This window comes from Chelonoidis abingdonii, chromosome 7, assembly GCF_003597395.2.
Source record: "Chelonoidis abingdonii isolate Lonesome George chromosome 7, CheloAbing_2.0, whole genome shotgun sequence".
Taxonomy (NCBI): Eukaryota; Metazoa; Chordata; order Testudines; family Testudinidae; genus Chelonoidis; species Chelonoidis abingdonii.
The window spans coordinates 57,820,779-57,845,705 of record NC_133775.1 but is presented as its reverse complement, the minus strand read 5'-3'; the positions used below and the strand labels follow the sequence as shown (position 1 = coordinate 57,845,705).

General features: G+C 44.3%; 1 protein-coding gene across 3 annotated transcripts in view; it reads right to left on the bottom strand.

The window, feature by feature from the left end:
- Nucleotides 1-24,927, bottom strand: part of ACBD6 (acyl-CoA binding domain containing 6) — a 161,258-nt gene that overhangs the window by 9,885 nt on the left and 126,446 nt on the right. The window contains exons 7-8 of one of the 3 annotated variants that reach the window (XM_032796182.2): nucleotides 6,056-6,086; nucleotides 142-717 (exon numbers count right to left, since the gene is read on the bottom strand). In XM_032796182.2, the coding sequence (XP_032652073.1) occupies nucleotides 563-717; nucleotides 6,056-6,086 (186 nt within the window). In that variant the 3' untranslated portion in view covers nucleotides 142-562. Of the gene's footprint in view, nucleotides 1-141; nucleotides 718-6,055; nucleotides 6,087-18,240; nucleotides 18,885-24,927 lie in introns of those variants that run through there. The other 2 variants (XM_032796183.2, XM_075067896.1) reach the window with 2 other exon arrangements.

The window sequence follows — 24,927 nt, the reverse complement described above, 5'->3', positions numbered from 1 at the left end:
CATTTTCTTTTTGAAGAACACTTTCTGGAATGCCCCCCTCAGCTGAGTGTGCTGGTGACGTCTGAAAGGCCCCAGGTCAAAGAGCTTCACAGGAATCAGGCCACTACCCCACATCCAAAGACCAGAAAGGAACAACATATAACCTTGTGCTCTTTCTTTTATTTATAGTATTTGTCTGCGCCAAGGGAAATACAGCTCAGCTTCCCTCAATGGTACCACACCTGATTTCAACAGATCTCATCTGGTCACATCTGAATCTTCAGTGCTGATTGTTCACTTCTCAGCTCTCACTAGCGTTGTCTGAGTCTCCCAACCCACCCAGAGCAGTATTAAATTCCAGAGCATGCAAAAATGGATCCTATTATGCAATGTATACTCCTTCCCATATCTCTCCTTCCGAAGACTTATGCTTGTAGATTTGCCAGGAACCAGCCCTCCCAAATGTCATGCCCAGCTCTCAAAAAACAATGCATATTAATGAGGGTTGGGGGACGGGGGTTGGGGGGGGATTATTGCCGTTTCTGTCCATTCTTGAAGCCCCGTGCTGATGCAATCCTTCCGGTTAGGTTTTGCCAACTGTGTGCTGCTGCAGCATGGAAGTGATTGCTTTACAGTCTGTCACCTCTTCAGGCAGGCAGCCTTCTTGGTCCAAGAGGGTGGGGTCAGCTCCAGACTTCAGCAGCAGTTCCACAATGTCAAAAAACTCACAGGCGGAGGCTGGAGACAAAGGGTAGAGTCAATCTGGTGTTTGACTTTTGGCAGCGTATGGTAAATATTGCTTTGGGAGTAATTAGCACAAATTACTTGGATTTGGATTTACTACTGCAAGGGGAAGGGACAATACATACTAGATATTTCCGTTGTTCCAAACCATACATCAAGCGTCAGGACAAAGAACTCTAGGGTATCTCTGGAGTCCTCCCTCCATGAGAGCATGCATTTGCACACAGAACAAGGCAGGGCTTTTAGAGACCCCTGCTTCATTTCATACGCCCCTTAACCCATAATGCAGCAGGAGGCAGGGCTTCTCTGGAGCCACATCGAGTTCAGAGACCATCACCTCTCTTTCACTCCCTGCCTCAGCCCATGAGCTCCCCATTGATACACACTTTCGATGTAAAAAGAAATTACATTCCAAAACTCCACCTGAGCACAAACACACCCGTACATGCAGCTTAGTGCCCATTAGTTTCCAGGACAGAGAGGGGTTATTGCTAGGTGGAAACTACCAGGCAGGCACCAACAATTTTTTTTTTTTCCTCAAATTCTCATTACTAGGCCAAAACAAAACCAAATTCCACCCCCCTTAAGGACTCTGTCTCTGCCAAGCTGCCACTTCTTATCCCCATCCAATTTAACATGGGCTGTTCAAAAAAGGGCCTTTTTCAATAATAAGAAAAGAGCTGTGCCTGTTTACATCAGTGGAAGATCTGGCCCATGGATTTCACCTTAAAATAACTTTGTAGCACAGATTTCCTCTGAGACCTAAAATGTCTCAGTGCTGATCTGCCTTATGAGACTGTCAGGAGGGCAGTTTGCTGTCTGTTAATTGTTAGTTTTAATTATATTTCAGGCACTTTAATAAATTTAGTGACTTACTCTTCTATGCCGCTAGATGTAGTAATTAGCGTTTTTTACATTACACTGCAGTTTCTGACAGATCCAAGGGGACAAGTAGCAAAGTTTAATCAAAGTAAACTCGAGGTGTGATTGGAGCATATGTTAAAACAAGGAGTGATGGGACTGATGACAAAGCAGCAGGTGGGATGCAGGAAGAGAGAGAAATGCCAAATGGAGTGGCACAGGAGAGAGCAACATCCAACAAGCTCTTAGGGAACCTTTAGGAAAGGAACATTTCCAGAGAGCTGAGGGATCCATGCAAGGGAACCCAATATCATGGTTTCCCATGGAGGCAAATCTATGTGATCCTGAGCAGCTGGTCTTGAGATGGAGACATCTCAGAACCTGCATCTCCAGGGAAGTACTTACAGAAGTGATAGATCTTTACGAAACTGGCCACCTCTATACTGAAAATGCTAAAGTGGTGCTGCTGGAGCGCCTCAGTGCAGACACTACTGAGACCAGTGGGAGGGGTTCGCCTGTCTGCGTAGGTAATCCACCTCCCTGGCGGAAGAATTCGACACCAGGGGTTAGGTAAGTATAGCAACATCTCTCAAGGGTGTTGATTTTTCACACCCATGAGAGATGTAGTTATACCGATGTAAGATCCTAGTGCAGACCAGCCTTCATTCTCTGTCACAAATACACTGCAAAGCAAAATGGCCAGCTTTTGCACCAGTCAAGGGTCTGATCCTGATGAGTGCTAAGTACCTCCATCCTTAAACGACTGCTCAGCAGGTATTCAGCACTTCTCCGGCCCAGGCCCAACATGAGGCAATGTGTTGGCCCTGTTGCTATACTGGGAAATCCAAGTGGTCATCAACCCATCTCAGAACAGCACGAACAAGTCCCTGGAGGTTAGAACAGCTGCTGAATTTATGGCACCCTGGGAACCTCTATTTGTCAAGTGCCAGAGAAGTGGCCCTGACATGGGCACAGGTGAAGATGAATTTTCATTCAGCGCAGTTCGCCTACTGACTCCATTAATCCTCAGGGTTTTGATGATGAATTTCATTTTTTTTTTTATTTTCACTCCAACGTCCCCTCCCACAGCACAGAATGAGCAGAACAGATGGTGCTTTACAAGGAAGACAGAGTGCTCATGGGGATACAGAACCTGCCCACTCTGAAATCACGTGATTGGAAGTGCAAGGAGAAGCCTTGATTTCCTCTGGGAGACACAGAGGCAATGATTTTAGTATTCCCTGTAGGTAGAGGGAGGGGAGCATGGTGAGGAGGAGCAGGAGACTAACAGGACATTTACAAGGGAGACCATGCTTATACTGATCAACTCTGCAATAAGCATTGCATATAACCACAAGCACCAAATGCCCAGAAGCCAGTGAATCCTACAGGGGAGCAAAGGCAGGTGGGTGCATTTGGAGCTCATAACATGCAGCCCATTTGGGAGGCACATACTCGAGTGTTGCCTCCACTTAACCTCCGATTAAACCAGGGTCAGAGCCAATTGGAATGATCCAGGATTTACAACCCATCTAGGACAGAGTTTGACACCTGCTGTAATCAGGAGAGCTGTCACCACAAGGACAGCTGTCAGACCAAAGTAACTCATAAAGGGGGATGGCTAAACCCCCCAAAACTGTCCCTGTCTTACTGTCCTCTCTCCTGTAAAGCTGCAACAAAAGGAGATATTGCAGTCAATCCCAAAAGGAGGCACTTTACTCAAGCTGCTGTGTGTCTCTGTTGTAATTAATAACTCCATTATGCAGCACCAGTAACAATCATACTTGAGGATTTTCAATAAATTCTAGTTCTAAGTAATAATCACTCCAGTCAAAACAATGTTTTAAATTAACCAGATCTTTTCAGGCTTCACGTAACATATTACTAGTGCTTCAGAATGGGGAGAGGGAAAAGAGGGAAGAAATGTTATGCAGATTGGATTCAGACACATTCAGACAGAGAGCACTGGGAGGGGACAACATATGGAGCTAGAATGGACCTGAGTGGTAAGGATCCAAGCAGATGTTCTTGTGGATTAGTTATAGTGAAGGGGACGGGGAATGAGTGTATACCCAAATGAAGGAGAGGGAAGAGGGAGGAATAAACATTGCGTCAATAAAGCAACTGGAGGTAAAATATTTTTCACTCTTAAAAGAACTTTTTATTCACACTATCCAGGTTTTTCAAAAAAGACTTTCTTGGAGTGCACCTATAGTGGCTTTTACTTCAAGGGACACTATTGCCTTGATCATATTGCTGTCCAGAATTTTTACCTACCGTTGTTACTGTAATTTAAATAAAGAGTAGAGAAAAAGCATTCCCTTTCCCTCTCCAGTTACTCCATGCACTTGACGGCATTTTGTGCAGAGTCATTTTCCTGGTTTCCCCTGTACAGTCAGGGAGTTTCCCTTTTGTTTGTGTGGCTCTAAGACAAAGTAACAAGAGACCAAAAGAGACAAAGTGGGTGAGGTAATATTTGTTCTGTTCCCTCGCCCACCTTGTCTCGCTAATATTCTGGGACCAACATGGCTACAACATATTGCATATAAGAGATCAAAATTGCATTTTTAAAAAAATGGAAAATGTGATTATTAACTACCCCCACGCCCAACTCAGCAGGGTGCCACAGGGGCACTACTTTACTTCTGAAAACAAATAATATCATAAATATAACACAACTTGCATCCTTTGCTTCAGGCAGATACTGTTGGCTAGTCTGATCATGTGCCTGAGAAAATTACCAGTAAGCCACAAAACCCATGCCCAGTTCAATCACTGTAGATGGGTGCTAGGGATCTGCACAGAGGCTGGAGAGTGGGAGGGGAGATGCTGCATGGGAGCTATTCCAGCCTAATGGCTAAAGTAGCCTCTGTCACCCTCGGGCCCCCTCTGCTACAGAAAGGATTGGAAGATCCTCTTGTGCAATTAAACTGCACCTGTGAACCAGGTGGTAGGATCTGCCCCTTAACAAGGAAAGGACAAAACTCCAAATGAGACAGACAAAGAGAAAGCACAACATGAGGATAAAAGGTGATTAAGATAGTGTTATTCAGACAGCAGAACCACTATTGTTTGCTACAATAAACAATGACATTTCAGTTGGGGCGATAGGAATGGCTGTGTTTGAAGTAAGAGGAACAATGGACTGTACGTGAAGGGGCAGGTGGGGAAAAATCACAAAGTGTCAGACTTAATGAACCCTTTGTCTGGACACCCCAGAATTTAGGTAGATTTAGATCTAGATGCAAACTCTGCATCTTGCACTGATCTCTACAATCGTTTTGCTATCCTGTTCATGTCCTTTTGGTAGGGGTCTGAAGGAGGGCCAGGCACAAATACTACCCGAGTGACAAGTGTCACTAATTACACAGCAACTATAAAACAATGATGATAAATTATTTAATTTAGGAAAATATTCTGGCAGATTTATCAGCCTTTTTTCTTCATTCTCTGCACGTCAGCACTGTATGTGTATCACTTTAGCCTCTGCTTTTCTCTTTTGTATAGATCACAATTTTCACTACAAAGACTACACAAAAAGATTTACTTTAGAACCTCAAGTCAGGTTTTTACAAGTCAAAGCTAATTACGATTCAACTGCAGCAGTGACACATGCCATAGTTTCAAGAAGTAGGAGCGATGCTGTTTGTTTTGTTAAGTGCAGAACCTCTGAGGTTGGTGCTCCCAGCATAAGCTAGGCTTATAACCTGTTCATTGTCAGTTCAAGCCACAGCAATCTTCTCTAAAAGAAAAATTCACGGTACTGTTTCTGTAACATCCTCCTGTCACACACGGCTTGTCCGGGATAGGCCAGCCAGTGCTCTTTGATATGATTCCTCCAACACATTAATGCTAGCAGGTCCAACAGCCACATTTCTGGCAACAGAGATTCATGGATATGCTACCCAGTATCCTGCATCCAGAACAGGACCGCAAAAGGCTTTATACAGAAAGTGAACCACTAACCAAAAGGAAAAGGAAGGCTTCACAGTGAGATTTAAGGAAGGGAACTGAATCAGCGAGTGCAATGGAGGAAGAGTGTCCCAAACATGAGAAAATGGAGCAGCCCAAGTGAAAGAAGCCCTGTTAACCATGCAGAGTGGGGGAGACACAGATGGAGCCAAGATCGGAGAGAGAAGGTGAAGGTGGGATCCAGACAGATGTTAGATGACAGTAAAGGTAAAAGAGGATGGGGCTTCCCTCAGTGTAGTTCACAGTGTTGCTACCAGGCCAACATCAGTAGATTAATATGATGAGATTCCAAAGGTCATTTGCTACAACATCTGCACACCACTTTCCGACACTTTCCACTGGAATTTGCTGTTGCAGTTACCAGCCTGGTTAATCCAGCTCCAGTTTCTGGACAGTTCCCTGCTTCTACTTCTTCTGAAATATGCTTTACACATTATACTATTTATTTAAACAGAAAACATGCAGTTAATAGGCAAATGTAAATCCAAAACCAGCTTACCATAATGCAGTGCTGTCTGGCCTTCGTCATCCTGAAAAACAAAGAAACCTGGTTTTAGAGGCAAATGCAGGTTCTAGGGGTATAAATAAGTAAATAACTAACCAGTCGGAGCCATTTATTAAATTAACTACACAACTAGCATATGGCCTCATGAACATAAGAATGGCCATACTGGGTCAGACCCAAGGTCTATCCAGCCCAGTATCCTGTCTGCCAACAGTTGCCAATGTCAGGTGGCCCAGAGGGTGTGAACATAACAGGTAATGATTAAGTGATCTCTCTCCTGCCATCCATCTCCACCCTCTGACAAACAGAGGCTAGGGACACCATTTCTTATCCATCCTGGCTAATAGCCATTAATGAACTTAACCTCCATGAATTTATCTAGTTCTCTTTTAAACCCTGTTATAGTCCTAGCCTTCACAACTGCCTCAGACAAGGAGTTCGACAAGTTGACAGTGTGCTGCATGAAGAACTTCCTTTTATTTGTTTTAAACCTGCTGCCTATTAATTTCATTTGGTGCGTCTATTCTATATTATACGGACAAACATAAATACTTTCCTTATTCATTGTTCTCCTCAGTCACGCATGATTTACAACCTTATCATATCCTCAGGTCTCTCTTTCCAAGCTGAAAAAGCGCTAGCTCTGTAATCTCTCATCATATGGGACCCATTCAAACCCCTATCATTTGAGTGCCCTGCTTCTAGAGCGTTTCTAATGCCCATAGCGCTTTTCCAGAAGAGGAAGACCACATTCGCATATCACACTGAGTTCATGGACACATAAGGGATAAGATAGCTCCTTCTATTCTCTAGCCCTTTTTAATGACGCCGAACTCGTTTTGCTTTTTTTGGCACTATGCCACCGCACATTGCCATGTGACGTCTCAGAAGAACACCACAGGACTCCAAGATGCTTTCGCTATTAGCTGTAAAAAGGAAAAAAAAAAAAAAAAACAGCAAATAGTCCCCATCATAGTTAGATCAGAAGGGAGCATGTTAGTCTGGATCTGTAAAAGCAGCAAAGAGTCCTGTGGCACCTTACAGACTAACAGACGTATTGGAGCATGAGCTTTTGTGGGTGAATACCCACTTCGTCGGATGCATGTGCATCATATTATATGTATAGTTGGGGTTATTTTTTCCAAATGTGCATTACTTCACATTTAGCCACATTTCATTTAATTTGCCATTTTGTTGCTAAACAGCAATCAGAATTCTACTGAATCTTCTGCCTTTCATGTGCTCAGCACACAGTGAACACACGCCAGCAACTCATCAGAACGCCTAGTTACATCACAACATCAGCGTAACTCAGTTCAGAGCACTGACACGTCTAGCTCAGAAAAGTCAATGATTCTAGCACCACAGCCAAATGCGGGGTCCCTGGCCAGTCCTGCGACTGCAATGCAACACTGGAATGAGGCTGAGTGCATTGCCAGAAGTGCTCTCCAAGCAAGATCTCTGACAGCTGTTCAGGTGAAGGCAAAGCTCCCAGGCAGCTTTTCAAAATTAGAGGGATAACCTCAATGTCAAAGCCAATATTTCTTCTCTCAGTGAAACAGGCTCTAACAGCCAATACTGCATATACACTACTGCTTTAGTGCAAAATGGATGCAGTCTTAACCTCAGAATTCCTGCTGGCAATTAAGGGTAATATTTTCAAAATAGACTAGGTGACTGACTATGCTCCAAGGTGACTTAGGAGCCTTTCACTTTTGAAAATTTCCCCCTAAATCATTACTATATGAAGCGCTTTGATAGATGTGTATTATTAGCATTAAATACAAATTCTTGTGCAGTTTTCAGAAGATCGTGCAAAACTGTCCCCCACCCAGCTGATCAAACAAGTACAGAAAAACATTACATCAGTCAAATTGTATTGGGCTCTGCTGAGTCCTGCGCTGTGCTCTGCTGTGCTGGTTCACAAGTGCGAAGGGGAAGAGTCACAGAGAGCCTCTTCTCCTTGTGCAAAATTCCATCATAGTGTGTGTTTCTCAGCATTGTTAGAAGCACGTTCAGCTAATGGATTGGCCTGTGCAGCGTTCCCCCAGGGAACACAGCCGGCAAGTTCAGAGGCATGTACAGGTCTCAAAGCCGAAAAGCACAAGTGCTGTCACCAGAAGCCAGTGCTTGCCAGCAGATGGTGGGTGTGCATGTTGCAGCTGCTAGAAAGAGCAGCAGCAAGCACCCCACAGTGCAGCACCCTGCAGGGTGCTTGTGTCAGATGAACCAGTTGCATCTCTGCTTCCCATTGAGTTATTAGCCACAGCAGGATCTGGCTCTGTGCAATGCTCTCCTTTACCCCCGTTTATCTGCAGAATTGTAATAATAATTTTGTCACTTTTTAATGACCATCTTCTTTGTTATTATACTACAAACTTGGCAGCCTGTCCTGCCCTCTGAAGCGGGGGAAGAGAAAAGAACTGAAAAATAAGCCGAAAACACAAAACTGACTGTTTGGAGATTTGTGGTTTCTGAGCATTTGTTAACAGACCAGAGACTGCTCCATATGTAACATTTTTCAACCTAGGAGATTAGAAACAACTGTGTTTTAGGAGATTCTGCATTCAAGTTGGAACAGAACAAGTATTTCTGTCTCAGCCCAGGTCCACACCTAACCTTAGGTCTACCTAGCTAGGTTGCTCAGGGATATGAAAAATTCACAAACCCCCTGAGAGATACAGCTAAGTCAACCTAAATCCTGGTGTATACACTGCTAAACTGATGGAAGAATTCTTCCCTCGACCTAGTTACCGCCTTGTGAGGGGATGGATTTATGACGATGGAGAAAACCTGTTGCTGTAGTAAGCATCTACACTACAAGCAGTACAGTGGTGTAGTTGCAGATATGCTGCTGTAGTGCTTCTAGTGTAGACGTACCCCCAGTAACAATACAACAGCAGCGTACGCATGCAAAAGGCCTTGTCCCTTTTCCTCTGAGTTGCTGTAGCGAGTGCGAACTTAAGAACATAAGAACGGCCATACTGGGTCAGACCAAAGGTCCATCTGTCCCAGTATCCTGTTCAACAGTGGCCAATGCCAGGTGCCCCAGAGGGAAGGAACAGAACAGGTAATCATCAAGTGATTGATCCCTTGTTGCCCATTCCCAGCTTCTGGCAAACAGAGGCTAGGGACACCATCCCTGCCCACCCTGGCTAATACCTAATCATGGACCCATCCTCCATGAATCTATCTAGTTCTTTTTGAACCCTGTTATGGTTTTGGACTTCACACCCACCTCTGGCAAGGAGTTCCACAGGTTGACTGTGCATTGTGTGAAGAAATACTTCCTTTTGTTTGTTTTAAACCTGCTGCCTATTAATGTCATTTGATGAACCCTAGTTTTTGAGTTCTGAGAAGGAGTAAATTACACTTCCTTATTTACTATCTCCACACCAGTCATGATTTTATAGACCTCTATTATATCCCCCCGCTTAATTGTTTCTTTTCCAAGCTGAAAGTCACAGTCTTACTAATCTCACCTCATACAGCAGCTGTTCCATACTCCTAATAATTTTTGTTGCCCTTTTCTGAACCTTTTCCAATTTCAATATATCTTTTTTGAGATGGGGCGACCATATCTGCACACAATATTCAAGATGTGAGCATACCCTGGATTTATATAGAGGAAATGTGATATATTCTGTTTTACTATCAATTCCTTTCTTAATGATTCCCAACATGGTTAAATTTTTGAGTGCCACTGCACACTGAGTAGCTATTTGGCTAGGATATGTAAATTGATACCTATAGTAGACACCACAAACAAAACAACAGAGGTAATTAAGGACGACATTCATTGACTATTCAACACTAAAGCCTGGTCTACACTTCAGAGTTAGGTCGACGCAAGTCAGCGTATGTCGACTTACCTCTGTAAGTGTCTACACTGCCATGTTCCTTCGTTGATGTAAGTCGTCCACTACTCTGACTTAATAACTCCACCTTCACGAGAGGCATAGTGCTTAAGTCAATATAGTTAGGTTCATGCAGTGTCAGTGTATATTGTGCAGTGTATAGTGCTTATATTGACTATTGCTGCCTTTCAGAAGCTGTCCCACAATGCCCCACACTGGCAGTTCAATTGGAGCAAGTGCTCCTGATGAGGATGTGCAGAGCCGACACAAGAAGCATACTGTGGACATGTTAAACCAATTCAATTACTGTACTGGCTGTACGCTGACGTAACTTAGGTTAACTTAATTTTGTAGTGCAGACAAGCCCTAACAAGACAACAGATCAGATTCAGAGCCACAAAGAGGTTCTCAAGCACATGCTTGCTTTGGAAACTACAAAGACCGCACTGACTTCAGCAAGATATTGGAAATGACTGGAGATGAAGAGGTGGGCACAGTACAAATCAATTATTGGAAAGGCAGAGCTTAATATATACAGTGTGTATGTGTATGTGTGTGTGTTTGAGGGGAGGGGATGTGGATTACACCAATCAAATGAAAAGAGGTGAATTGAACACTTAGGCAACCTGGAAGAATTCCCTTCAGATATAGTACAAATAAGCTCAACAACCTCAAAACTACTTACTGCAGTGGTCACCCACCATCGAGTGCGATTGACTGGTCGATCCTGGAGCCTCTGCCAATTGATCATGATCTCTGGGTCACTAAAAGGAGAGCGACACAGTGGGGCTCAGGCAGGCTACCTGTCTGCCATGGCCCCATGTCACTCCTGGAAGCAGCTGGCTGCTGGCACATCTCTGCAGCCCTGCCCCCTGCCCCCACTCCCAGCACCTTTTCACAGCTCCCATTGGCCGAAACGGGGGAGGGGGTGGTGCTTGTGGCCACGGTCAGCGCGTGGAGAGCCGCTTCCCCTCTCCTCCCAAGGGGCTGCAGAGATGTGCCAGCAGCCAGATGCTTCTGGGAGCATTGTGGGGCCATGGCAGGCCGGCAGCCTGCCTAAGCCCCGCTGTGCTGCTGGCCGGGAGCCGTCTGTGGTAGGCGCCTCCTGCACCTCACACCTCCGCCCTCTGCCCCAGACCAGAGACCCCTCCTGCACCCAAAGTCCCTCCCAGACCCTCACCCCATCCCGCACTCCAAAACCCCATGCCCCAGCCCAGAGCGTGCACCCCCTCCTGCACCCCAACCCTCTGCCTCATCCCAGTGAAAGTGAACAAGGGTGGGGGGAATGGAGTGAGCGGGACGGGGCCTCGGGGAAGGGATGGGGCAGACCCCAGGTTGATCTTAAATTCAAAAAGTAATCTTGTGCGCAAAAAGGTTGGAGACCACTGACTTACAGTATATGTCACATGGTAACAGAAATTCTATATACTTCTGTTCTTATTCCAGAGATCTGCATAAAATGTTGTTCCATGAGACTCTCACCAAAGCTAGGTTCTAAAGACACTTGTTTGTTTGGAATTTATTATTCGCAGAACTGAGTTTAAATCCCGGCCTCAGAGAGGCTTTTGTTTAATTAAAATGTTTTTTTTAAAAGAACTTTTAATTCATTGTTCTAGAAACAGAATCTATTATTTACACTGATTTTTCCCGAATCTGAACGCTCGCCAAATGCTATTCCAGGTTAGAGTTTTTAGATTTTCGGCTTATGATTTTTATTTTCCCCATGATAATTTTTAATCCAGTGAAACTGAAAAAGCCTAAGCTATGGTCACTCATTAAGGACCTTGAAATTCCCTGACTGCTCCCAGTCTCTCTCTGATTTGTCTTCTTGTGGCACCATGGCTAATGAAACTTGTGTGTCCAGCTGCTATGTGCTGCAGAGACATAGTGCTTGACTTAAGATATGGCAATTCTGATCCTTCAAGTTAAGGTGCGCTCCCACCTGAAAACTAATTACAGATAATGCCATGGACATACGTATCACAGTTCTAGTTGGGGAAACAACATGATATGATTATCATCTAATATTATTAGCCTTCCTGAAACACTCATTGTTTTACAATGAATCAAGACGTACAGAGGCATTCTTAAAATTAACCCTAGCCGGTCTTTTTAATGCAGCGATCTACACATTTTCCAGGAGCGTGAGCTGCATCTCAACCTGCTGAAATGTGTAAGCACAAAAAAGCCACTAAGTAATTACAATGCAACACAAATGTTACTTTTACTGCACAAGGGGCCAGACTGTCCCTTGCCATAGTGCCCAAATGGGCAACGGAGGCTGGCAATGACGACCTGCCAAAGAGATGGGAGCAGATTGCACCAGACAGTGCAGCAGGTTCTACCTACTATGCTTCCTGGGACTCTGGGAGGAAGGGTGACCACTGAGCCGCAATGTCTCTCCTGGCATAGGTGAGGTCCACTCTGCCCTCTATTTCTTGCTGAGGTTAAATGCCACAAACTAGTCCGGAGAGCTGTACATTCGCCAGCAATTTGATAATCCTCTTTGTGAGCTCTGCTAGTAAGTTATAAACACATCTGCAGTTATAATTCACTTGGATATTATTTGTCATAAATTTACAGGTTAAAGGATTATGAAAGCTCTGCAATGGGTGCCACTATAACCAGCTGTACAAGACCACAGCTGTTTCTGTGTGATTCTGACAGGAGGCCGCTGGCTCAGCACCATGGGAGATTTGCAATCCTAGTTTGAAATCTATAAGAAGGAATACATACAACCAAATGGAAATGAATGCTGTGGAGTAGTAAGTGAAAGATTTTACTTATCTGCTTTGCAACTAGACTCAGTTCATTTTTCTCCATTTAAATTGATTTTTATTTTTATTTGTTTGTTCCATTTCAAGTGACCAAGCCAGAGGAGGGATGTTTGTCATTGTTATTTATATCCCTCTCCCTCTGCTTTAGCTTAAAGGATTGCCTAAATGTAATTTATATGGAATTGTAACTATGCACAAGACTGCGAGTCTATTGATAAATGCTGAAACTGGTAATTTGCTAGAAATTTATGTTGATATCACATGATCCCAAACTGTGGTCCACAGAAATCTAGTTGGTCACATGCCACCATTTGCTGTCTCCTAATCCACATTAAACGAAGCTAAAATATATTAATTTCCTAATATTTGCTTTCCATGTAAGCGGCTGTGATCTTCTACCTGTATATCATTGTGTAAGATTTTGAATAGAGCCACATGAAAGTCAAAGGTTGAAAAAAAAAGAAAAGAAAAAAAGAGAAGTCAACGGAACCAAATAAGTGACAGTATACAAAAGGAAGAAAAGTCCAACTCAAAGCAGTAATATTTAGCTTTCTACACAGCTTGTGCTATATGTTTCAAAGTGGCAGCCTAATGAATCTCTCCCACAGCCTCTGGTGAATGATATCCCCATTTTACAGATGAAGGAAATGAGAAACAGAGGTTTAGTGACTGGACCCAAGTGAATCAGTGGCAGAGCCAGTACAGGAAGATGGAAAGAAGAAAAAATACAGAAAATACAAATAAAAGAAAGACAAATATGCAGCAAAATGTCTGAGAAAGTCAGTGAATCTAGAACTGACCCCACTTCCTCACACACAAATGATGGAAAACATTATGTTCCATTCTAAGCTTTCACCTGCACAACATATCGTCATTTCTCAGACTCAGAATTTGTGCAGAACATTTTACATCCTTTTGTTACACTTGGGCATGGTAAGTAGACAGCTACGGCTACATGGACTTGAAGGGAGATGAAAACCTTTCCTCTTAGTAAAATTATGTATTATGACAATAGATCATGTTATCTATGTGGTACCTACTAGCCAAAGCATTCTAAGTGTCTTGCAAAACTACAATGCAGTTAAGACTAGATTTAAAACATGAAAATTTGTCAAACTCTTTAGCAAATAAGGTCTGGAAGAGTCTATTTCTATGGCTTTTCTCAAAGCAGAAGAAAAGTCATTCCAGAGGTCTGGGGCTGCTGGTGCGAAAACATAGGCAGCATCTGTTGTACCCATACATGCCCTGGAGCCAAATGCCCTTTTCCTCCAACCTAGTAGAGCAAGGACTTGATTTTGCAAGGTGTTAAACATTCCACATGACATCTATGGGAAATGAAGGCAGATGCTCAGTGTCTCACAGGAAGCACGTGGCTCCTTACAGGATTCAGGCCACAGAACAGTACCCAGGATATCAATAGGCTGGTAAATATGTGGGACCCCTAGTGTTTAGATAGAACATGGTTCCTGAACACAAACTTCTGTACTGAAAATCTTACGCTGTCTCCAATCTCTAAGTCAAACATCACTGATTCTTTTTCAAGGCAGTCACAAAATTAATAATAGTATATTGACCTTTAAACAATCAGACGGCAATTTAGTACATTTCCAGTATGAAGTTACAGAATAAGCAGCTACCTTAATTTTACAGAAAGTTAAACCCTAGGAGTCTTGACCCTAGCTGGGGACAAGGAGGGTGGGGAGAGCTTGAAGCCAGTCACTTGCACAGAAATACTCTGGATTATTTAAGTGACATAAAAACACACCCATTCTGCAAACTAGCATATGATGCAAATTCACATCACAGCACAGAGGAATTAAATTTGAAAGATGTGTGCTCATTCTCTGGCACCACAAGGAATCCCTAAATCAGGGGTCGGCAACCTTTTAGAAGTGGTGTGTCAAATCTTCATTTATTCACTTTAATTTGAGGTTTCACATGCCAGTAATACATTTCAACATTTTTAGAAGGTCTCTTTTTCTAAATCTATAATATATAACTAAACTATTGTTGTATGTAAAGTAAATAAGGTTTTTAAAATGTTTAAGAAGCTTTATTTAAAATTAAATTAAAATGTAGAGCCCCCTGGACTGGTGGCCAGGACCCAGGCAGTGAGAGTGCCACTGAAAATCAGCTTGCGTGCTGCCTTTGACACACATGCCATAGGTTGCCCACCCCAAAGTAAATGAGAAGATTGACCAGGGGAAGGAAGTTGCCTCTGTATTTTATGACTACTGGTTAAAAAAATATACATATACTGTAATACAGATGCTTGTAAGTGCTTACTTTTTGGGAACTACTGGCTTACACTGGAATTGGCTGTTCCACAGTGGGCTAAAATGCCTCTTAAAAAAAAAAAACAAAAAAAAACAAACAAACCCAAAAAACCCTCAAAGGTTCACAAAAATAATCAACATACACACATACACACAGGCTCCAGTAATTTCATAGTGTTCAGTGTCTGCAACAGATGTCACCCAGGAAAATCCAACTACCACTGAGCACCTTATTGGATAACAAGATTGTGTTGTGCTCATGAGTAATTTAAGAAAAAAAAATTAAAGACAAGATGATGTTTAAAGTGCAGATGGGCCAACTGGCTTATCAAGTAAGTGGTACTTACAACTATTGCATATCAATTTGGAATTGCATGAATATTTGTACCCCATGCTTATCTTGGGGAATTTTTGTAACAATATTTACCATAAAAACTACAGCTGTCAAATGATTAAAAATAATTGTAATTAATGAGGAGATTAAAAACATAGTCACAATAAATCGGAGTTTTAATTGCACTGTTAATAATAGAATACTAAATTAAATTTATTATAAATATTGTGATGTTTTTCTACATTTTCAAATATACTGATTTCAATTACAACACAGAATACAAATGCACTGTGCTCACTTTATATACTTATTTTTGATTACAAGTATTTGCACTGTAAAAATAAGAAATTGTATTCTTCAATTCACCTCATACAAGTACTGTATTGCAATCTCTTTATCATGACAGTGCAATTTACAAATGTAGAATTATTTTTATTTTTTACATAACTATACTCAAAAACAAAGTAAAACTTTAGTGCCTACAAGTTGAAGCATGCAGGGCATATGAATGTTCAGTGTATCTGGCAAGTTAATACCTTGTCATGCCAACTGCAGCACTGCCATGCAAATGCCTGTTCTCACTTTCACGTGACATTGTAAATAAAGAGCGTGCGGCATTATCTCCTGTAAATATAAACAAACTTGTTTGTTTAAACGATTGGCTAAACAAGAAGTAGGACTGAGTGAACTATTGATATTCTATTATTGTTTAACAGTGCGATTAAAACTGATTAATCACAACTATGTTTTTAATCTAGTTAATTTGTTTTGTGTTAATTGTTCGTATTAACTGTGATTAATTGAAGCCCCAGTAAAAACACATATACAAGTTACTGAAGGTGCACATTGGCTGATTCAGGGCACCATAATAGCTTGTGGCTCAGCCCCTGCAAAGCTCTGAAGGTGGGACTGCTGGATACTTCATAAAACACAGTGGCTGACCTTGCTGATCTCAACGCGAGAAGGATGTGGAAACTTCACATGAGCATTTACCGACTTTTCAATGCTTAACCCTAACAGTCTCATAGTACAGGTTTTTTAAATGGAATTACATAAACATGGTCTTTCTTCAGAGATCTGCAATATTATTTTTCAGCTATACTGTGGTAAGCTCTAAAACACAGCGGGTGCATTCCATATGAAGAAGGCGGCACAGTCACCGCCCTGAGGCGAACACAGTCTAACAGCATGGCTACACTTGCAGATGTAGAGCGCTGTAAGTTAAACCAGCGCTCGGACAGCAGAGTAGGGAAAGCGCTGCAGTGTGTCCACACTGTCAGCTGCCAGCGCACTGGTGTAGCCACATTTGCATCACTTGCAGCAGGACTGGGAGTAGTGCATTATGCGCAGCAATCTCGCAGAGCATCTCTTCCCATTCTGGTGCTGTGGCCTGTGGGAAGGGGGTGTGGGGCATTCTCAGTCCTGTCCCAAAGCCCCGTGATGCATCCCTTCGCATCTCAGTGATCCCTGTGCTTCTGTCCACATTTGGCGCCGTCTTTCAATGTTTTTTGTACTGCGTGCTCTGTCTTCCCTTTCTGTCTGCAGGAGTGGATCCCGAAGTGCTGAGGAATATACTGATGGGTCTCACCAACACATCATTTTTGGCAGACAAGTTACTCCTTAAACTACAAACTGACAGTGACAATCCAACAACGATATCGACTTGCGTAATGCATATGACATGAGATTGCTTGTGGCATTATGGACATGCTCATCACCATGGAACGTCACTTTTGGGCTCAGGAAACAAGCACTGAGTGGTGGGATCACAACGTCACGCAAGTCTGGGATGACAAATCAGTGGCTGCAGAACTTTTGGATGAGAAAAGCCACTTTCATGGGACTGTGTGATGAGCTCTCCCCCACCCTGAAGCGCAAGGACACGAGATTGAGAGCTGCCCTGCCAGTGGAGAAGCAGGTGGCTATTGCAATCTAGAAGCTGGCAACTCCAGACAGCTACCGATCGGTGGCTAACCAGTTTGGAGTGGGAAAGTCAACCACTGGAATCGTGTTGATGCAGTTTTGCAGGGCCATTAATCGCATCCTGCTCAGAAGAACTGAGACTCTGGGTAACGTGCATGAAATTGTGGCTAGCTTTGCACATATGGGTTTCCCTAACTGCGGAGTGGCGATAGATGGGATGCATCTTCCAATTCTGCCACCAGTCCACCCAGCTTCTGCGTACGTTAATCCGAAGGGGTATTTCTCTATGGTTCTCCAGGTGCTTGTGGATCACCGTGGGCATTTCATTTACATTAAAGCAGACTGGCCCGGAAAGGTGCATGACACATGCAACTTTCGGAACACTGGTCTGTTCACAAAGCTGCAAGCAGGGTCTTTTTTCCCAGACCAGAAGATCACCGTAGGGGAAGTCGAAATGCCCACTGTGATCCTTGGACACCCCACTTACCCTTTAATGCTCATGAAACCCTACACAGGAAGCCTTGACAGCAGCAAGGAGCAGTTCAACAACAGGTTGAGTCAGTGCAGAACGATTGTGGCGTGTGCTTTTGGCTGTTTAAAGGGCCACTGGTGCTCTCTGTATGGGAAGCTGGACCTGGCTCATGACAGCATCCCTGCGGTTATATCCGCATGCTGTACCCTCCATTACATTTGTGAAGGAAAGGGTGAAAGATTCACGCACGCATAGAACTCAGAGGTTCAACACCTGGCAGCTGAATGAACAGACAGAGAGTAGGGCTATTAGAGCAGCTCAGCGTGGGACTGCAAGGATTAGGGATGCCTTGAGGGAGCAATTTGAGGCTGAAAACCACCAGTAATGTTTGGTGTCCTGTATGGGAGTGAAGTGCAGTGGTTCCAACGTTAGTAGGAATCTGTGCTTCCTACACTGACTTGCAGTGCCTGTTGCTTTCCTGGGCTAAGGTATCTTTTACTTAATGCAATAATAAAGAATGTTTTCAAAGCCAAAAAAGCCATTTAAAACAACATTCATTTATTGAAAAGAAACACAACTGCTTGGAAAACAGAAAGGGCAAGGGAGTGAGGTAGGGAACGGTTTAATCACAGATTTGCGTATGTCCTGTTCTCATACTCAGCCTTCCTGTCTGGAGTGCTGTGCAATGAGTGCTGCACTTCAGGCTGGTTAAAATGCATGGTGATGGGGGTTATGTGCAGTGGGTAAGGGTCATAGTTTGCAGAACTGAGTGGTGAAGCTACAGGTGTTTGAGGCAGCTGGTGGTGATAAGACCCGGATGTTGGGAAAGGGGGTTGGAGATGACATGGAGGCGCAAAGGAAAGAGTTTCGGGGCAAGGGCTGCGGGGGGAGGGGAGGGGCATGCGCGGTAGGGCTCCGCCTGCATGGATATAAGCGCCTGGATCAAGTCTACTTGGCGCTCCATAATGCTTATCAGAGCTCCATGCTTTGGTGCCAGCGCTCTGCATTCTGCTGGCGGAACCTCCTTTCACTCTCCCTCCTCTCCTGCACCTTTTGATTTTCATGAAGCGACTGCTGCATTACTTCATGCAGCATGTCTTCTTTGCTTCTATGTGGCCTCTTCCTAATTCTTTGGAGTCTATCAGCCGGTGATAACACGGACGGCTGAGATCTCAAGGTTGCATCTGTAAAGGCAAAATACAACGCTTAATAGAGGCGGCATTGTTCAAACCAGACACAGCAATGATTCACTTGTACTTAAAGACATGCACAGTCTACACAATAGCACAATTTGCCCATCCCAAAGCGAGCACACGTAACACACCAAGGAGTCCCAAAATGGTGAATAAGCACAGGGTCAAGTGGACTGACTGTTTCACTGTCGTACTGTCCTCTGGGGTTCTGTGCCTTGGGGAGAGCCAACAGCTGCAGGGGGCCCCTATATTGAACACTGTCCCCACATTTTCCACAGGAGTTTGTCCTGGAAGATATCTCACTGCTGAGGGTGACCTGGGAAGCAATGGAGGGTCTTCTACTACAATGCGGTTTCCGCCCTGGCCCATATGCAGCTTGCCTGTGTGCAGCAATGGTTCCTCCGCCCCCTCACAGCACAGTGGCGCAGACATGTTAGCCTTACTGAAACAAGGAGCACAGTAGTGCTCCCCAAGAAACTGTGCAAGCGCACTGCACAGCTTCTGGAGGAGACCTTTGAAGAGACCACTGAGGCTGATTATTGCGATCTGAGAGAGCACATCAATGCCTATTAAGTTTGCAGACGATACCAAACTGGGAGGGATTGCAACTGCTTTGGAGGACAGGGTCAAAATTCAAAATGATCTCGACAAATTGGAGAAATGGTCTGAGGTAAACCGGACGAAGTTCAATAAAGACAAATGCAAAGTGCTCCACTTAGGAAGGAACAATCAGTTTCACACATACAGAATGGGAAGAGACTGCTAGAAGGAGATGCAGAAAGAACCACCTCCCTACGGTCATACTGACCACAACCAAATATGAGCAACAGATGATACGTTGCCACCCAACACCCACACACGCCCACACACTGATTCTGGGAATGCATAAACAGCCGAGTGTTGTTAAACAAGACCGAGAAGTCATTCTTCCGCCTACTCTGCGGCCTGCGTCCTAGGCCTCCCAACTGGCGTAGTGCCCTTCCAGGTCTGGACCGCCATTCAAGACCAACCCAGCTGGAGAAATTGGAGAGGCGTCTCAGAGCAAGAGCAACAGGCCACTGCCATTAAATCTTCTGCAGAACATGACCAATGAAGAAAGGCTGAAAGAACTGGTTTATTTAGTTGAAGAAAGAAAACTGAAGGGACATCGATGACCGTCTAAAAGGGTATCATCAGGAGGAGGGAGAAAACTTGTCACCTTAGCCTCTAATGATAGAACAAGGAGCAATCGCTTAAAATGTGGCAAGGGATTGAGGTTGACATGAGGAAAAAGTTCCTACTGTCAGGGTAGTTAAACAGCGAATAAATCCTAGGGAGGTTGTGGAATCTCCATCTCTGGAGATATTTAAGAGTAGATTAGATAAATGTCTATCAGGGATGGTCTAGACAGTATTTGGTCCTGCCATGAGGGCAGGGGACTGGACTCGACGACCTCTCGAGGTCCCTTCCAGTCCTAGAGTCTATAAATCCACATCTAGGCATGCATGCAGCCCTAACCCTCCTCCACCCCAAGAGCTTGCACAGAATAACTTCCTTCCCAAAATAAAAGCTGCTTACCAGGTACGTCCTCTGGTCTGTGTCTTTACCCAAGCATCGGCTGCTGCAACTGGCTATATTCCTCTTGGCTTGAGAACAGCACCTGGCTGCATGCATCTAGGGATGCTAGGGTGTCTTCTTCCTCCTCAGCACCCTCGCTCCTGTTTTCCTTCTCCTCCTTCTGCCTTGTTGAACCGGGCTCTGAAGTGTCCATGGTGGTTCTTGGAGTGAAGGTGGGGTCTCCCCCAGTATCGTGTCCAGCTCTTTGTAGAAATGGCAGGTCACGGGGGCAGCACCAGAGTGGTGGTTTGCCTCCTTCACTTTAACCCTGCACTGCAGTGCATCCTGGTCATGGCCCCTTTCCATCATATCCCTTGATATTTGCCTGAAGGTATCGTAATTCCTACAGCCGGAGCGCAGCTGGGACTGACAGCTTCCTCCCCCCAAACACTGATGACGTCCAGGCATTGCTCCATACTGGGGATCGCCTGGCACATGGTGGCATGGTCACCTGGAAGGATGCACTGAGAGCACCCCATGCCTTGCTGAGCAAACAGGAAGGGGATTTTCAAAATTCCCAGAGAATTTAAAGTGCGAGTCTGACAGTTGGTCACCTGAGGGCAGGGCAGTAGAGTTCAAAGTGATGACCAGAGTGGCCAGAACAGGCATTGTGGGACATTTCTGGAGGCCGATCAGAGCGCATTAACAGACCAGGGCATCCACACTGGCACTGAGGTGCTCCAGCCAGGGCACACCAAGCTTTATGCCTCTCGCGGAAGTGGATTACCAGGAGTACTCCAGCTGCGGAGTCAGAGCGCTCTACATGCCTTGCCAGTGTGGATACATCGTGAGTTAGAGTGCACTGGGCTGCTTTAATGTGCTTTAACTCGCAAGCGTAGCCATTCCCCAAAACCAGTCTCTCTACAGATTCAATTTGTTTTATCTGATCAGAATTAGAAAATAGTCCTCCTGGATGTATGGGAATGAAAGGTTCTGTACAGATTCCCCCTTTGAATTTCAACACCTATGTTCATATTGCAATTAGAGATGTGTATGAGCTGCAAAACTTGGAGCTAGATCTCCATGAACCCAGAGTTTGGAGGAAGAGGAAAGAGACATGAGTTCAGATGCGGGGTTCTGACTTGGGCACATCTTTAATTGTTGCGTTATTCATGTGCATGGATATATAATGTCTGTATAAAGGCTCACAAGTACTCACACAGAATGCAAATGTTCCACTTTTCTTGCTCCTTTTCTAACCAATGGGCACTGCCCACGTCTGAGGGTTACACACACAGCATGAGATATACTTGCCAGCTCTTCCCATTTAAGCAGGACAAGCTCTTTTTAAATTTTATGTTACAGTATCATTTTCTCAACTCTGTCCCCAAAGACAGAGCTTCCCTTTTTCCATTCATTTCTATGGACTCAAAAGGTGCATCCATTTATAGATTTCAAATGTTGGCAGGGACTGCATAAGATAAGAGCGTTTCAAGGCCATTGGGGATTGGCTGGTGAAAAGATAAATATTTACACTACATCTTTAGAAGGTTAGTGTATAAAATGAGCTAGAATAAGAAGGAATCTAAATGAGAAATGGCACTTGCGAGCCACAAGTATAGATCTTTGCAAACACCTGGCACAGAACTACTCAAGCCAGGAAAGTGAAAAATAGCAAGGAAAATATTTTCCCTATCTTTAAAAAATGTTTTACTTGTTACTTATTTCCACGTTAGGCTTAAACATCAAGTAACAATTTACTTTCCTCTCATATTTCATTTTCGCCCCATGAAATTCTTATCTCCTAAATGGATGAGGCAACAAAACGTATCAGAATTGACATGCAAACATACACCAACAAGCAAAATTAAAAAAAAACAGAATAATGCAATCAATGTGAACTCCATGGGCTACATTTTCAACTAGTCTTAACACAGTCTTTATTTTTGTGCTCCTCTTTGCACACCGTGCTTGCAAAAATGGACATGCATCCTGTTGGTACAAGCAAAACCCATATTTGTCCAGTCAAACCTAGTAACTGAGTGAATATGGATGCAAATGTGGGCATGTAAAAACGGAGGCTGAGGTTGAATGTTTAGTATCATGATTTTTATATTCCTCTTAAATGGAATACATGTGTACGTTACACACTATACAAAGCAGAAGACGTTCCCCTTTTATTTTTCAACGTATGCTTACAAAAAAAATTCTTAACAAGTGGACACATGCCCATACCACAAAACCACCATGTTACTCAGTGGAAAGGCTAAGGGCCTTGGAGATCAATGGAACGATTCTCTCGCCTCTGGAGATGGCCCCCTGGTTGGGGTAGAGCAGGAGAAGTTGCCTGGACTATCCCTGATTTGTGGGTGACTGGGAAATTTCTCAGTCTCATGAATACTATCAATCCAGCACCTTTCACACCACGCTGCTTTGATGCAAGACTCTTGACTTTACGCAGCATGGTATTCTTCACTTAAGGATGCCTGTAATCCCAAATATTGCTGACTCTAGGACAATGAAGCAGAACTTCAGCTGTGTTTCATCTATTTTTGATTTAACTGAAGCAAAATAAAATTGTGACTACTCAGTTTTACAGGCTGCTTTAGACTGAGTGCTCTGTATTACCCTGATTAAGTCAATATTTGTGATCACTGTATAAATGTTAATGATTATTACTAAATTGCACTGAAGTATGTTGTTGGGAGACTGCATTACTGCTGTCCTCTGGGATCTGCATGATGATAGCTGGGGTATTTTATGAGGCTCTCACACTGAGCAGAAGTGTGATAGTAGAGGCACCAGTGTGGGTAAGAAAGGCCTGAAAGAGGCCAAGTCAAAACTCTCAATTCCCAATCAGTTTGTAACTCATCTCCCAACCAGTTTTTTTGGGTGTAGGTTAAAGATAAACCAGATTAACTAGGGCAGGATCACATATGCCGGGATGATCAAACTTACTGGCGTTGCGTATGAAACTTCTTAAGAAGTTTGAGTGTTGGGGCGCACTTGCCGGTTCTCAGGGCTTCAGCCCTGTGGCGAGGGGGGTCTCAGGGCCTCAGCCACACAGGGGCACCTGCTGGGGCTTTAGCCCTGCTCCTGCTAAAGCCCTGAGCCCCAGCAGGTGCATCCCAGAGGGCTGAAGCCCTGAGACGTCCCACCCCACTGGGCAGAGAGGCAACGTGCAGGGGGGGCATGTGGGGTCATGAGACCCCCAGATTTTTGCCAGGGTTTGCTGGCCCCGCTCAGTCACATGGTACCACCAGGCCCCCTCCTTGTATGGCAGCTGCCAGAGCTGGCAAGTTGGGAGCTGCAGTGGTAGGGGGAGGCAGCAGCAAACAGCTGGGAGCTACAGGGAGAGCCGCTGCTTTTGCTGCTGCCTCTCCCCACAGAGCTGCAGCTCCCAACTGTTTACCACTGCCTCTCCACCTGGAGTTAACACCTGAGAGCTGCAGGGAGAGGCCTGGGATGTGTGTGACTCAAGCTGTTGATGGGGCCTTAACCTTTAAATTGTGCCTCCCACTCTCAGCAGGCACCAATTGTTTGTGGCAAAAGCCACTAGCCCCACCACCCTATGCAGGGCAAAAGCCCTGAGCTCCCCGCTCCTGATCTGGTAGGCGGGGGTGTGGGTGGGAGAGAGAGAGAGAGAGTGGGGGAGGATGGGGCTCCACAAGCCGCACTTTAACAGTAAAAGAGCCACATGTGGCTCGTGAGCCACAGTTTGGCCACCCCTGACACATGCCATAAGACTGGTTAGCAATTAAATCTTTCAGCTACCTGGTATCTGGACAGACCAAGTAGGAGCTTCACAGGTAATTTAGACCCGCACAGAGAAGCGACTAGTATATTTGTAATGGTATAGACCCTTACAGCAGAGCTCACTACTGAAAAGAAAACTGGATTACCTTTTGTATGTTTTAAAACTGTAATGCGAGAGAAAGCAATATTGAAACCCTTTAACTGCCAGCCTGAGAGCTGGAGTTCCTTCATTCTGGGGACCACTGTTCTTATATTGCTCTCTTAGTCACATATTGCTGCCTATCTAGGTGGGGGTTTTGTGCATCTAGTTTTCAGAGCAGCTTTGACAGTTCTGAGAGAATGCAATGCTCAGTATCCTCCACTTGCTTCCTCTTGAAGCCCCATGGTGTTGATGAATGCAAACTTCACTGGCCTGAGAAGCTGAAGCCTCAGGGTTATCCTAACCCAACCCCCAGATTTTCAGTCTAGCTGATAAAGTACTGACCATGATACCTGAATTCTCATATGCCATTTCAACTGGATAGCATTCATCATTACTACTCAATATAAGCTGTTGTGCAGTGTTTCTCTGCATGGATGAACCATGACTATGTTCCACCTCAGAGGTGGCTGCATTTATTTGAAGGATGAAGTGATTTTCTGAATGTATACAGTAGTTTGTAAAGCATCTCTGAAGCCTTCTGGGCATGGTTTAAAGGTATTATATTATCATATCTTCCATTTATAATGCTTGTATTTTCAA